This window comes from Sycon ciliatum, chromosome 6 (genome assembly GCF_964019385.1).
Source record: "Sycon ciliatum chromosome 6, ocSycCili1.1, whole genome shotgun sequence".
Lineage (NCBI taxonomy): Eukaryota > Metazoa > Porifera > Calcarea > Leucosolenida > Sycettidae > Sycon > Sycon ciliatum.
The window spans coordinates 26,127,573-26,142,108 of record NC_088648.1 but is presented as its reverse complement, the minus strand read 5'-3'; the positions used below and the strand labels follow the sequence as shown (position 1 = coordinate 26,142,108).

The 14,536-nt window shown below is 47.5% G+C and overlaps 1 protein-coding gene and 1 non-coding gene across 2 annotated transcripts in view; both read right to left on the bottom strand.

Annotated features, from left to right (window-relative positions):
- LOC135819811 (putative elongator complex protein 1) overlaps nt 1-14,536 on the bottom strand; it is a 32,288-nt gene that overhangs the window by 6,251 nt on the left and 11,501 nt on the right. Inside the window, exons 13-29 of the mRNA XM_065333088.1 lie at nt 13,637-13,690; nt 12,906-13,008; nt 11,957-12,072; nt 11,172-11,245; nt 10,709-10,867; nt 9,085-9,153; nt 7,842-7,922; nt 6,495-6,580; nt 6,074-6,216; nt 5,524-5,644; nt 4,908-5,002; nt 4,433-4,496; nt 3,599-3,736; nt 2,856-2,917; nt 2,225-2,287; nt 1,518-1,578; nt 1,012-1,125 (exon numbers count right to left, since the gene is read on the bottom strand). Coding sequence (XP_065189160.1) covers nt 1,012-1,125; nt 1,518-1,578; nt 2,225-2,287; nt 2,856-2,917; nt 3,599-3,736; nt 4,433-4,496; nt 4,908-5,002; nt 5,524-5,644; nt 6,074-6,216; nt 6,495-6,580; nt 7,842-7,922; nt 9,085-9,153; nt 10,709-10,867; nt 11,172-11,245; nt 11,957-12,072; nt 12,906-13,008; nt 13,637-13,690 — 1,603 coding nt within the window. The remainder of the gene's footprint in view (nt 1-1,011; nt 1,126-1,517; nt 1,579-2,224; nt 2,288-2,855; nt 2,918-3,598; nt 3,737-4,432; nt 4,497-4,907; nt 5,003-5,523; nt 5,645-6,073; nt 6,217-6,494; nt 6,581-7,841; nt 7,923-9,084; nt 9,154-10,708; nt 10,868-11,171; nt 11,246-11,956; nt 12,073-12,905; nt 13,009-13,636; nt 13,691-14,536) is intronic.
- Nucleotides 3,475-3,547, bottom strand: Trnam-cau (transfer RNA methionine (anticodon CAU)). The gene has a single exon. It is a non-coding gene; the product is annotated as a tRNA-Met (tRNA).

Sequence of the window (14,536 nt, the reverse complement as noted above, 5' to 3'; positions counted from 1 at the left end):
TTTTCGTTCCGTCACGCTGCTGCTAATAGAGATATAGCCTTCTCCAGGTAGTGTCGACATCCTCTAGTCGTGGTAGACACCTGGAGAGAGCTGAAGTAGCGATATCTCCTCAGGATCTGAATCGAAACTGCCAATTTTCATCGCTGAAGCCATCACAGCATTTGCTCTCCGAGTAGCAGCGAGAGGGAGGGCAGCGATGGCATAAAATCACCACGGCAGGCGGAGGTCATCCCCTAGTACCTATTTCTTGTCTTCTCAATCACCAATCCTCGGTCGACGTGAGTAGATCAGCAAAAACTACATATCTCAAATCTGAAATAATTGCAATAATTTGAATATTTGACGCAATTGTTTGCGTCTGGTATTTAGACGATACATCCGTTTTCCGCCCCTTCTGGTGCTGTTTATGCATGCAACTAGTGCCTGTGGTATCCTTTTGTCACTGTGCGTCCCAATGGTCGTCCCTGATTCGTCTATACTTTATTTCAAATGTAGCGATCTCAATTGTGAGAATTACGCACAATTGGCTCATAATTGGGTATTCCGTGTATGCCCTCTACTATTAGTTGCATGCTGGATTACAATATGTTGACAAATGGACCCATTCATTACCATAGATTCAGAAAAACATAACTTGCACATACAAAATGCGTCTAGATTTTATCCTATAGGTCCATCATTGACGAGGAGTACCCTACGCATACATTAGATGCGCGGTACATAAAGGGTTAAAGTGCAGACTTGGTGCTGGAGGGGGAATTCCCTAGCTGTGTGGGGTCATGGTTCAGTGCAGCTTTCAGCTTCATGACCCAACACAGCTAGGGGATTACCCTCCAGCACCAAGCCTGTGTCTCGAAAGTACACTTTGTATCTAAGTCACCATTTCTACTTACCCTGCTCACCAGTACAGAACTGAGGAGTGTACGTAATGCCAAGGAAGGCACAATGGAGTTAGTGCCCTCTTGGCCTAGACAACCTAGAAACCGACGGACACTGAGGACAACCACTCACCCAGCCGCTCTTGCCGAGCCTTGATTTTGTCCTCGCGCACAACAGCCAGGCGAGAAACACGAGTGGAGAACGTTGCAATGTGTGTGTCCAGCGCACCCACTTGAACATGGCATGCTGACACAAGAGAAGACAAAAAAAGCAAAAGGCAAGGCAAATGAATGGCTGGAAAAAGACAATTACTTAGTTACTATGATATGAAGAAAGCAACACAAACAAATTGTCCAGTGTTGCCACAGTGCAAAGAAAAAATCTGGATCATGAGTTCTAAACCAAGCAGACTGGCAACATTGGACATTTTTATGGCTGTTGTCGGCGGAAGAAGGCTAATTGTTGGCAGGTTGTGACTTGCCTCCAAAATCGACAGGCTACTGACATGTGGGCAGGTGCGGCAACACAGCGCAATGCACCGTGCAACCGTTCCAATCTAACAGTGTTTACAGCAGGGTTGAAACTTCTTATGAAAGTCCAGGCTCAGCAGCGGTGAAAACGGTACGAATTATCCCTACCTTGCACAAGGCACGGTCGCAATTCTTCCTCGACTTGAGCCTCTTGCTCAAAGCGATACATCTACACAGACACATGGGTAGAACAAAGAGGAGAGGGATTAGATAAGATACAATCCCGCTTCACATACGATGTATACAGGACTCCCTGCGTATTCCGGTCCCCGCATTCAGCCCCAGACATGGAACCTGGATATTTGGCCTAGCAGATAGATAGACAGACAGACGGATGGCCAGTCAGAGAGAGGGAGAGAGGTAGAGGTAGAGAGAGAGAGAGAGAGAGAGAGAGAGAGAGAGAGAGAGAGAGAGAGAGAGAGAGAGAGAGAGAGAGAGAGAGAGAGAGAGAGAGAGAGAGAGAGAGAGAGAGAGAGAAAGAGAGAGAGAGTCGTTACCCATTATTCCAAATAGCTACCTTGGACCGTGGAGAAACTCAGAAACAAACAAGAAACGTAAGCTAGCTCTAACACTAACTACAGTCAACTTCGCTTACAACGACCCTCGGCGGGGCATCAAAAAGTGTCCTTATTCGCAAAGTGTGGTTATACCCGAAGTCTCATTATATGTATTACAGTTGCAAGGGACTTTGCTCTGGGCACGGACATGTTGTCGTTATTCGCGAATTGTCGTTATATCCGCAGTCGTTATTAGCGAAGTTGACTGTATTACAGACTAGCATAAACTGGGAAATACTACAAGGAGTAAGTACATACCAGCCGGTATGCCTCTTCCCAGAGATGCCCGTCCAGGGCAATGCCAATGGCCTCATCATATTTCTGTCACACACACACACAGAACGAAGAAATCGGCAGAGCTCAGTCGCACACACACACACACAGCAATGATATAGACAAGTGCTACAAGTGGAGATTGCACACTTTGCAACAACTCGACTAACAGTGCATGTAATGTACAAACAGAACACTAAGCGGCGAAGTAATTTTGTACAACTACAAAGTAAGGCAGTTGTCCGGCTGAAATGTCCGTCCTCGGATGTTGAAACGACCTGAAAGGCTGACTGGACATTTTAATCTTGCGTAGGATTTCGTCCAAAAATCTTTTTTTCCCGAAGCTCTAATGATGAAAACAACGAAATGTACAGACATGTTCCTACAGTATAAAAGCAGGAATGATACTCAGGAATTTATTTTCCTTCTTGTTGTCAAAGGAGTTTCAGGAATAGATCAAACGTCGACGTGTCCAACTTTTCAGGACGTTTTACAGCCTATAGATGAATATCCGACCGAGTGAACTGGACGAAATTATTTACCGACTGAATTATCTGCTTGCAAAGTACGGCGAACAACAACTGCAATATGCTTGAGGAAATGGACCACTACTTACGTCTGTGTAATCCACCAAAACTTGCACGGCTTCACCGTGCCTCCTCTGGGCCACCAGAGCATCTGAAAATTAGACAAGAAAACACAGTGCATAGGCATTAGCCATTTATAGGCATTCGGGACCATGTGACCGCCAAATACATGTACGCCGAAGGCGCAACGTCTCAGGTAAAATTAAAAAGAAAAGAAAAGATCAGATGGCCTATGGTGCTAAGACTGTATGTAAAACACAGGTGACACACACTGACTTAGAGTCCATTCAGATGGAATAGTCACACAGGCTTTTGAAAGCCTGATTCGGCCGAAACCCCACTTTAAATTCAAAAATCTGGGTTTTTGGAGCTCCATTTTCACCATGGTACATGTCCTGATTTGGTGACGATTGGCCGAATTTCGAACTTGGACTTTCCCGGCCTCAGAAGGGCCAAGGAAGAATAGCACGGGTCACACTATGGAGAATGTTCAGATTTTTTTACTATCTACCATGATACTTGTGAGACAACAAAAAGTCAGCGGCAGAGTTCGATGAGCGGACTGTAATCCCCAAACAGCTCTGATCGGGTCACAATCAACTAGGAATGCTACATACGTATCAGGAAAAAGAAAGAAAAAAAAACAAGTGCCCCCTGTGAGGATCGAACTCACGACCTTCAGATTATGAGACTGACGCGCTGCCTACTGCGCTAAGGAGGCAGCTGATATCCTAGAAGCGAATAACCAGCTTTGACAGGGGCAAACACCTACCGGCAAGGGAGCAGGCCAGCTGCATGGTGGCCGCAGAGTCGTACTGCAGCTTTCTGGCAATGGCCATGGCCTGACGCCAGTTGATAGCCTTCTCCAGACAGGGCAATGCCAGCGAGTGAAGGTTATACTTGCACAGAACTGCAGGTAAGACAGACACACAGAATTAAGCCCGATTCATACTTCATCTCGCGTACGGGAAACCCATCGCGCGACCATCGCGCGATGGGTTTCCCGTACGCGAAATAGTTGAGCTCAGGTCAACTTTTTCGCGACGCGACGCGTTTCCCGTACGCGACATGAAGTATGAATCGGGCTTTATACACATAAACCTGGCTTTAGTGTTGACACACATAGAAATACCTGGTTTCAATAGAAGCCTGGCCCTGACATCGACTTCTACAGGAATAAGCCCGGCTTTAATACGCGACTTTACGATATGTACTGTTCAAACATGCTATACAATCACCCGACAAAATCCCAGGCACGCATGGTCATCTTCAAGCATTATTTATTTTATAATTTCCGAGACTGAGCCAATCGCCAGACCAACTGGGAAAGGCGTACTTTTCAATGTTCTCATGCTAGACTCAGCAGCAGATTAAACTGAGACCAGGTATTATGACGCAAAGATCCGATTACGCTCGACCAAGACCCTATGCAGAGCTGGATCAGGCGTTGCACACTCTGGGGGGTTATGTACTCTTGGTTGCAGTGTTCACAGGTCTAGGGCTGCGCAACGCGAGGCGCGTACTTGAGTGACTCGACTGGCTATAATTAATTCAGCAGCACTGTAGAATAGAGCGAAAAGAAGAATGCACTCCTGTCGGCACTTACCAAGCGCTGCCTCCGCATACTGCTTTGCCTCCGCCAAGTACTGACCATAGGACTCGGCGATCCGCTGCAAAACGCGAAAGAAGACAAGAAGAGATGAGCATGTGAAGTGATGTGATCATAGGGGAGCAGTTCTACACTGCATGGGGTGATTGACAGCTATGTACGGAATATCAGAGCAATGAACCCCAAGGTTAGGAACAACATATTATGTTACGAGCTTCTAGCCCTGTGTGTAGCGTCTCTAGCTCTGCTCCTGATGAAAGTTAACACTCTTTTAAAACACACTCACAGAGCACTACCACGCTACACACACATACGCACTCGCGCGCACGCACACACACACACACACACACACACAATACACACACGCACGCACACACACAATACACACACGCACGCACACACACGCACACACACAAATACGCGTGCGCCCATGCATGCACATAAGTTAGAATAGATAATCCACCAGCCTAACCTTGGCATTATCACTGGAAGCCGAGTAGAGGCACAATGCTTGACGGTGCAGTTTGTGAGCAATTATCAACTCAAACGCTGTCTCAAACTTGTCCTCTACACAAACAACAAGCCACAAACACAGAAGTGCAAATCTTGTCTCCTTCACATGACACACGCACGCACGCACGCCCGCACGCACGCACGCACGCACGCACACACACACACACACACACACACACTTCCACCTCCACATGCCCATCGCTGAAGCGATGATAGCGAACAGACTTTTTCGGGGAGTACACTATTCAACAGCTTGCAAGGCTGATGTATTGACCGCCACTAACTTTAGCCTAGGCACACACGCACGCACACACACACACACCCCCCTCCCCCCCCCCCCCCAACACACACGCACGCACGCGCACACACACACACACACACACACACACACACACACACACACACAAACACACACACACACACACACACACACACACACGTGTGCACACCAACATCACCACGAGCACCGCCACAGCTACTGCCACCATCACACGCACGTGTCCACCAACCAGTACCACTGCAGAAGATATGTATCCAAGTATGCACGTACACAAGCAGCACAAGACAAGACTAACCACACTCGCTGATGTTGGACAACGCCCGGCTGTGCCGTCTCAAGTACATGTCGATTGTGTACTTGTCAAACGAGGACATATGACGCAGCGAATTCAGGAATGGCACGTACTCCTTGGGATCCTGAAACAACAACAAAAAACGAAGAAGAAGCAAACGCAAATACATGTCTGCTTTGAAGAACTCCAATGTGATTGTAAACAGGATATCCTTCCAAACAACCTCACGTAACCTCGGCTGGATAGAGGCCCGTACTGTGCCGTACAAGGCGAATTCCATATCAGGAAATGATATTTTATTCACACCGGAACTGCTGCTGCTGCTGCTGCATAGCCTCAAGACTAAAAACTTAGCAACTTCTCGCCTGTACTTGACTCGTTCACTATGACTCCCCTCAGCATTTCTCGCCTTGCTCCCCCTGATGTTCAGGCTGCCCGTTTCGGAGCCATCAGTTGCCTGATGATCGTAGTAATACGTGACAAAGAGTTGTGATACAGCTTCCAATCTCTCTCTTGCCACCCGTTAGTGCTGTAGTCTCTAGAAGATCTGTACCTTTTGAGATTTTTCCGCCACCATCATGACCAGGTCTAGGTCATACATGCCCAGGGCGACGTCGTACAGCTGGTTCACATCGACCGAGTACAGGACGAACTTGATGGCATCGGTCACTGCGGACGGAGTCAGGACACTGGAGTCTGCAGATGAGAAATATACACACGCCATGTACACTGATTGGTCCGATACAAAACCAGAGGGTAAAATCGATCGGGTGCACATTGAAGAAGTGTGTGCCGTGTGAAAAACAACTGCTTTGGAGCACACTGGAAATGCTGTAGACACAGGCGTGTGCGGGATAAAAAGGCACTGGCTTGAAGTGAAATTTAGCGGTACGAAAGCACACAGAGGTGCAAAGCACATGAGAATTTCTCTCCAAATGCTTGGCAAGCAGCCGCAAGGGCGGAGTGATGCGTACCTCGTAGGCGCTTGATGTGTGCCAACACGGACTCCAGATCTGGCGTCGGCCTCTTGATGTGGGTCATGAGAATGCTGTGTAGGAACCTGTGTGAAAACAGCACCACGCAAATGCAGTCAGTACATGGCAACTGCGCTGACACCCAAAGTCAACTGGCTACTGTAATTTCACAAAAATGTCGGTGTCCTTGTTTTTCGGTACTTTCGGTGAATCTGGTTCATACCTAAAATTTCAATACACCGAATAAACACTAACACACATAATCCAATAGGGAACTGCTTCTCTGTACCTAAAATTTCTGCTCACCTAACCTGGCCTTTTGCGTTCATACCGAAAATATTGAGCACTGAAATTTTCTGAAATTAGAGTACTCACTACTCGGAATAAAAGGTAACACAGATGCAGCTAACGAGGTTCGTCCCGTTATCGGACATTGGTCGTGAGACATACCACCTCACCCTTGCCGTTCACGGCGCTGCATCTGCCACCCTGGTATAATCAGGCGTGGTGGTGGCCTGGCACACACGCTCAACAAAGCAAGACAGGCTCGCCGGTAGGGACTCATGTCCTTGAGCTCACAACAAAACAGTGCATGACTGCAGAGTACTAGCAAGGCAAGTTCAACAAGGGGTACAAACCTTGATCATTTCCCATACCAGGCACATAACCCCCGGGGGGTATTCAGATGATGACAACCCCAAAAATTCTTGTGACATCTGGGCAGGTCATACACTCAAACGCCTCTTATCCGGACGCCTCAGATACGGGCACGTCTCTCTACCGGGCACCCTCAGCTTGAGTTCCTATGGCAAAAATGCTTCGAATTTGGGGGGGGGGGGGGGGATTGAACTTTTTTTCCAAATGCACAAGTGCTTATTTGTCACTGCCAACCTGTGTAATCCATACATTTTTATCCATGGATTATTTTTGCAACCTGAACATGTGCAATATGCACCAAAAAACTTCTTCAAAAATGATAATGATACATGGTAGATGAGTTATCCTGAGATACGAGCCAATCTGAGATACGGGCAGTGCCCGGTCCCAAGGTGCCCGGATAAGAGACGTCTGAGTGTATTATGTATACGGTATAGGGTGGAAATGTACTCCCCCCCCCCCCCCCCCCCCCCCACACACACACCCTTTGACAGCCTGGCTACGTTTCTGCATACCGTATTCAAGTTCATCTACAGTACGCTGTAACAGTGACACATCATTTTCACCAGACAACATGGAATCAGGAATGAGAGTGGAGTGAAGGACTACTAAGCCCTTGCCCAGCCAATGGTGGAAGCAACAACCACACCGTGAGACCGCCAAAATGAATTCAGATCATGCTGCACTCACTTCTTCTCATCCACCGCAATCATGGCACCTCTCAGATGATCACCGACACGAGCAGTCTTGCCCTCCACAACAGCACTTGTTCTAGAGAAGGACACAAACATCCAGGAAAAAAACAACGAAACAATGAGCAAAATCAGCAAAGCACCAATGGAAAGCAAGTCGATTAGCTCATGCTGAAATGCCTTTTCCAAAAATTTACCAATTTGACACCTTTTTTGCAATGATAGGGGTGTCCAGATTGAGAAAATCAATATATTACGGTATGTATTTGGGCACCTTGGAAGGGTCATGGCCCCTCGAAGTAGCCCAAACAAGGCATTCTCTAAGAAAGAGACAGGTTTGTATTGGTGACAATATTGTCGTCTCCTCGCCGTTGGTACAACGAAGAAAGACATTCACTGCATCACATTGTCTAACTGCTGGCTCTTTGCCAAGACGTGTGTGGCAAAGAGCCAACAGTTAGACTACGTGATGTCAGAAAAGCGAGTGGGTCATAGCTTGCTGAAGACATCAGCTTGAGTAACAGAGCACATTCCAGTGCCATGCTGATGGTAGGAGAGTGGCTGTCCAATAGCAGGCGGAACACATGCCGCATGCTGTTAACGGCTCTCCTCACTAAGGTGCAGATTAACGTCAGATACAGGTATTCGACCTGTGCCTGATACCAGGAGTAAATAACCCCCCCCCCCCCCCCCCGAGAGTGTGCAACTCTGCATATAGGGTCTCTCCGCCGGCGAAAACTCACATCACGTGTCTCAGTTACGCAATCCGAATATCTGCCTTCATCATGCTGGGGATTCACACACCCGCAGTGAGTTTCTGTCATAGAGTGCTTTTTTTATCACTCCGCTGCTCGCTAAGAACGGACTGGAAACATACAACTGCGACACTACACCACGTGATGTGAGTTTTCGCCGTCGGCGTACCCCATAGAAAGGGTATCAGGAGTTGCACACTCTTGAGGGGTTAAATCCTCTTGCTGACACCAACAACTGTGAATCCTACAGAGTTACAGTGTTGCTAGTTTCATCAGAATGAGTTGAAACCTTTGCAAAAGCTTGTCTGACCATTGTCATCAGTGTATAATTTATAGTATTACATGGGAAATGAAGCTACATAACTACTTTGTGCTAACTTCTGCCGCAGAACTCTTTATTTAAAACGAAGATGTGGGCGGCACAAGTATGATCACAAAACAAAAGCAATCAAAGGCGTAGTACGCACGCTAGACAAACTGACTCACTGTCCTGAACTGGCAACTACATCTCTGCTAGAGCATGACGAGTACATACTGACCGTCACGTCTTCATCCCTGCACACAGTAACACACACACACACACACACACACACACACACACACACACACACAGGAAAACAGCACAGCAATCAGTCAGAAGCCAAAACACATGACTCATGAGCCAACAAGTACAGATCTACCCTTGCTAGTAGACAAACCTGGTGGGTTCCACAATTATTGTTGTCTTATAATAAAAGTTGTATTTCTCGCCGGCCGAGCGCAGCGAGATAGACGAGAAATGATTTCTCGCGAAACATTTTCAGCTGCAAATATGGGTCACATCTGGCTGCAGCCAACTACCCTTTAATTTGTGTGTTGTCGCTATTGCTGTCTATGTCTCTGTGTGTGCCAGTATAATATTATGTGGAGCGAGAACGACTATTATCTACTATCCGGACGTGAATGTACGCGCTTCAGGCGTCTTGTAACCGACGTCGTACTAACGGGGGTAGATCTGTACGCATATGAAGGGGTTGGAGTGCAGAAGCAACACGGTTTGCAAGATGCATAGAGGATTCTCCCCAGAGCAATTTGATTAGACAATTGTGATATAAACCACTCGTTGCAGATCAGATATGCAAGACCTGGGCCAGGGACACGTTGACATCCTGCACAGCGCCCTCCACTAGTGAACAGCCCAGTGCTGGCAAGGCTAGGCCTGCACAGTACCCTGCTCTGGTAAGCAGCACAGGGTTTGCAGAATCAGGGCTGCACAGCGCCCTGCACCAGTACACAGCCTATGTGTAGTACTGGCCGGACTAGGGCTGCACAGCGCCCTGCACCAGTAACTTAGACAGCCTAGTGCTGGCTGGACTAGGGCTGCACAGCGCCCTGCACCAGTACACAGCCTACTGCAGTGCTGGCCGGACTAGGGCTGCACAGCGCCCTGCTCCAGTACACAGCCTACTGCAGTGCTGGCCGAACTAGGGCTGCACAGCGCCCTGCACCAGTACACAGCCTACTGCAGTGCTGGCCGAACTAGGGCTGCAGCCCTGCTCCAGTACACAGCCTACTGCAGTGCTGGCAAGGCTAGGGCTGCACAGCGCCCTGCTCCAGTAAGCAGCACAGGGTTTGCAGAAACAGGGCTGCACAATGCCCTGCACCAGTAGACGGCCTAGTGCTGCCCGGACTAGGGCTGCAAAGCGACCTGTACCAGTGCCACGGCCAAGTGTGTGCAGGGCTGAGGCTACACAATGCCTGGCACTCAAGAGCTTAAGGGGCTGGGTTTCATTGAGCAGTGCTGTAGTCAGTACATGCACAGTAAAACCTGTAACTAACGACCACCCTTTGGGGCCACAGAAAGCGGTCCTGAGAGTGGCAGGTGGTCGTTAGTTGGAGGTTTGCACCGCACGACCATAATTATAATACGAGACCGTCCATGCCTGGCGAAGTGGCCTGTCGTACCAGGCTGGTCGCTAGTCACGGTGGTCTTTAGTTACAGGTTTTACTGTAGTACCAGGCTGGTCGCTAGTCACGGTGGTCTTTAGTTACAGGTTTTACTGTACACCGTACACATCAAGGGAAAATGTTAACAGACGGCAGCTGAACCATAGAGAGAGAGCTATAGTACCTTAGGTCAGAGAGGAAGAGGTTGATGCGCGACACATCATTGATCTGCTCCACAAAGCGCTGAGCGTTGGCAAGGAACAGCTCGGACTCGTAGTCGTGGATGAGGTTCATGTTGATGCGATGTCGGCGCATGATGTCCAACGCACTCGTGTACTGCAAACTGCAAGCGGAGCAAAGAACACAGAGATCACGTCACGCTGCAGTGAGATCACAATAGTAGCTGCAAGATTTGCTCTATTCATGAAACAACCAAACCACACCATAAAGGACAGGGCAACGCAAGCATGCCTCTTCAATAAAATGACAAGCAAACGAGAAGTGGTGCTGTACGATCAGCTCCTTGAATACAACTATGCTTCGCGGAAGTATAGTTATAGAAGCATACACCAACTTATAGTGTTGTAGATCCTTGGTACTGTTTATTTTTTTAATAAATTATAGGGTGAGTGAGACGAGCAACTAACTTTTTCAGATGACGGCGAACAGCAGATAGCACCAAGGCACGTGGATGAATCGTCTCTAGGTTTCCACGAGGCATCTAGCATGCACGAGAGGGAGAGAAAGAAAGAAGGAAAGAGAGAGAGAGAGAGAGAGAGAGAGAGAGAGAGAGAGAGAGAGAGAGAGAGAGAGAGAGAGAGAGAGAGAGAGAGAGAGAGAGAGAGAGAGAGAGAGAGAGAGAGAGAGAGAGAGAGAGAGAGAGAGAGAGAGAGAGCGAGCGAGAGAGAAAGAGAGAGGGAAAAGGCTACGGAACATTTTCGATGCAAAAGACGACGAGACACACCAATACCAATGGTTAGGAACACATACAGTAGAATTCACTTCAGGCCTGCAACGTCGTTGGCCATCTCAAAAGTTTGTTTTCGTACTCCAGGGGGATGTCAAGAACGCAAAGGCTGGGAAAGATTGTGAATCATAAGTTATTATCAGATGGACTATCAGATGGAGTGCAAGGGCTAGAATACTGCCACTGATATACATGCATAAAAATCGTTGCACTCGTTTCGAACTCTAACGATAATCGATTGCACTCTTAACGATCGATATGCGAGTTATCGGTATAATTGTTTCAGCCCTAATCATAACCTAAAAACAACAGCGGGCATTGTTGTGGGCAGAGAACCGCAAAAACCTTTTCAAACCCCTCTTTCACAAGCCAAGCTATCATTACCATGCTATTGGCGGCGCTGCAAACGATGTGCACACTCTTCGACTTTTCACTCAACTGTATTCCGCAATCATTGGCACTTACCTGGAGAACCAACTTGGTGTCAAATGGAACAACAGCAACGATGCGAGAGCCACGCTCCACGCGCCTAATGCTATCATCCAGTTGATTACGATCAGCATCCTTTAGCACAGTCAACTCTGATAGGAGCAAGCAAATAAAGTTTATAAACCAATAACGCATTAGTTAGAGACAATAGATATCAAGAGAAAACCGTAGTATGCGTATTGTTAAAATAAAAAATAAATAAATTTCACGGTTCGCGTGAGACTCGGCTGGAAGCCGAGTTTTCCGCATCCGCCGTGGGAACGCCACCACCCTCTAGGATCAAAGGCGCAGATGCAGCGCCTAAACGGTGGGAGGTGAGTAGATCAGACCCACCACCAAGTGGTCAAAGACCGAAATCCCATTAGCTGCATCCATGTTACCCTCGTGCCAGGCCACGAGTTCCCAATTAACTGTGGGTCGCAGCATGGCTGGAAAAATTCCTTCCGCTTCCAAGCAGGACTTGAACCTGGTACCCTCTGTTTCTCAATCATGGTCTTAGAACATCCCACTATGCCTGCCTGCGTATTGTTAGGTACTGTAATTAGGTACTGTAATTTCACAAATTGTCCGTGTACTTTTATTTTCAGTATTTTCGGTGCATCCGTTTCATACATAAAACATTTCAATACACCGAACAAACACTAACACACATAATCCAATAGGGAACAGCTTCTCTGTACCTAAATTTTCCGTTCAACTAACCTGGCCTTTTGCCCTCATACCGAAAATATTGAGCAGCTAAAATTTCTGAAATTAGAGTACCATTGCCCACATTGCCTCCTTCCGCAGTCTTTCATAGATACATGGATGGATGGATAGATGGATGAGGAGACAGAGAGGGAGGGGGAGTGCGAACAACGACCACCACAAGCAACTAAGCTATGTACACTTGCCGATGAAGCAAAGTTCACACGGCATATCTTACCTGACACAGGTGTAGTGAGGCTGATGCAGCGACACGTGTGAGAGTGTGTTGTAAGCAACAAGTACTCGTCATGAACGGCAAACGAGGTGCAATTCGTAGATAACTGTATGGAGGAAAGAGGAAGAGTTGCAGAGGGACAAGAGACGACACGCAATTAACTTAGAGAACAGCACAACCACTGCATGATGGCCTTGGGTACTGGCAGATGTTTGGGAGTATGGGTAGGCAGAGGTCAGGTCAACTCGCAATGTATCACGCACTTTAGGGAACAGGAAAGTGTGCTAATGCCACACGCAGGATACATAAATGGTACAGCAATAAACCAAAGAGTACCATACTTATCGTCAGAGGAGGTGCGTAAAACAGAGGATCATGTAAACGCGAACACCCGTTGCGAAGGTAAAAGCTTCAATACAGCAACAAGGAAGACGAATTGTGTTATACGCATTTCCTCTCTTCCGACATGTATGATTATAGCGCTTAGAGATGATTGTAGGACACAAAACGAGAAGAAAGTAAAAGGACTTGTGCAGAACCATTTCCTCATCATGTGAGCGGATTGGCAAAGGTGATAGGACACAAAAAAAAACGAGAATAAAAGAAACGATTCACCAGAACCGTTTCCTTACAATGTGCACGAATTGGGAAACCTGAAAAGTGATCAGAGGATACACCCACACCTATAATTATCATGGGGATATGATAGTAGATGGGCCAAACGCACAACTTACCTCAAAGCCATTGACAAAGAGTCGGTAGTGGTCAGTGAGAGCCAGAACTACATCCTACACGACCAACACAGTACAGGCAACACACACACACACACACACACACACACACACACACACACAATACACAGTACAAGTTCAAAACCAACCAGCATCACAATACAATACTTTTTCTCTCTCTAGCTCTGGGAGCATCACACGGTGTCATGTCACTGTGTGTCGTACTGACATTCTTCTGCACAATAAACACGTCGATGAGTCGAGTGTGTGTGTGTGTGTGTGTGTGTGTGTGTGTGTGTGTGTGTGTGTGTGTGCGTGTGTGTGTGTGTGTGTGTGTGTGTGTGTGTGTGTGTGTGTGTGTGTCACTGTTATGTTCTCATGCACACCACTACTACTAGACAGCGGGAACTAGCTTGGTGACAAGATATAGAAACTAATTTTTCTAGCATGATACAGTCAGACCTCGCTTATCCGGTCCTCTTTTATCCGGATCCCTCGCCATTCGGAAGAAAATAGCTGGTTAAATATTTACAGAATACTTGATGCATCCAACATAAACGGTGTTCGGTTATCCGGCTCCCTCGCCTATCCGGATATTTTTTTGTGGAAAACAGATGTGTGCGGTTATGCGAGGTCTGACTGTACATCAGTCACCGTGGTAAGACACCTACAGTACCTACATAGGACAACAAACACACTGCTATGAGAACAACCTCGGACATTTTTTACACCATTTAACGGCACAAAGAAGCAAGGCAGCGACGAGACATATGTAATGGCAGGAGTGGGGGAAAGGCAGTGGCAGCTTGACCGACCATAGGGTCTCGTACATGCACCGTGTACAGTTGTGGCAAGCAAAATCCAACCCAACCGACACTTTCAGCAACGTGAACTGATGCTGAG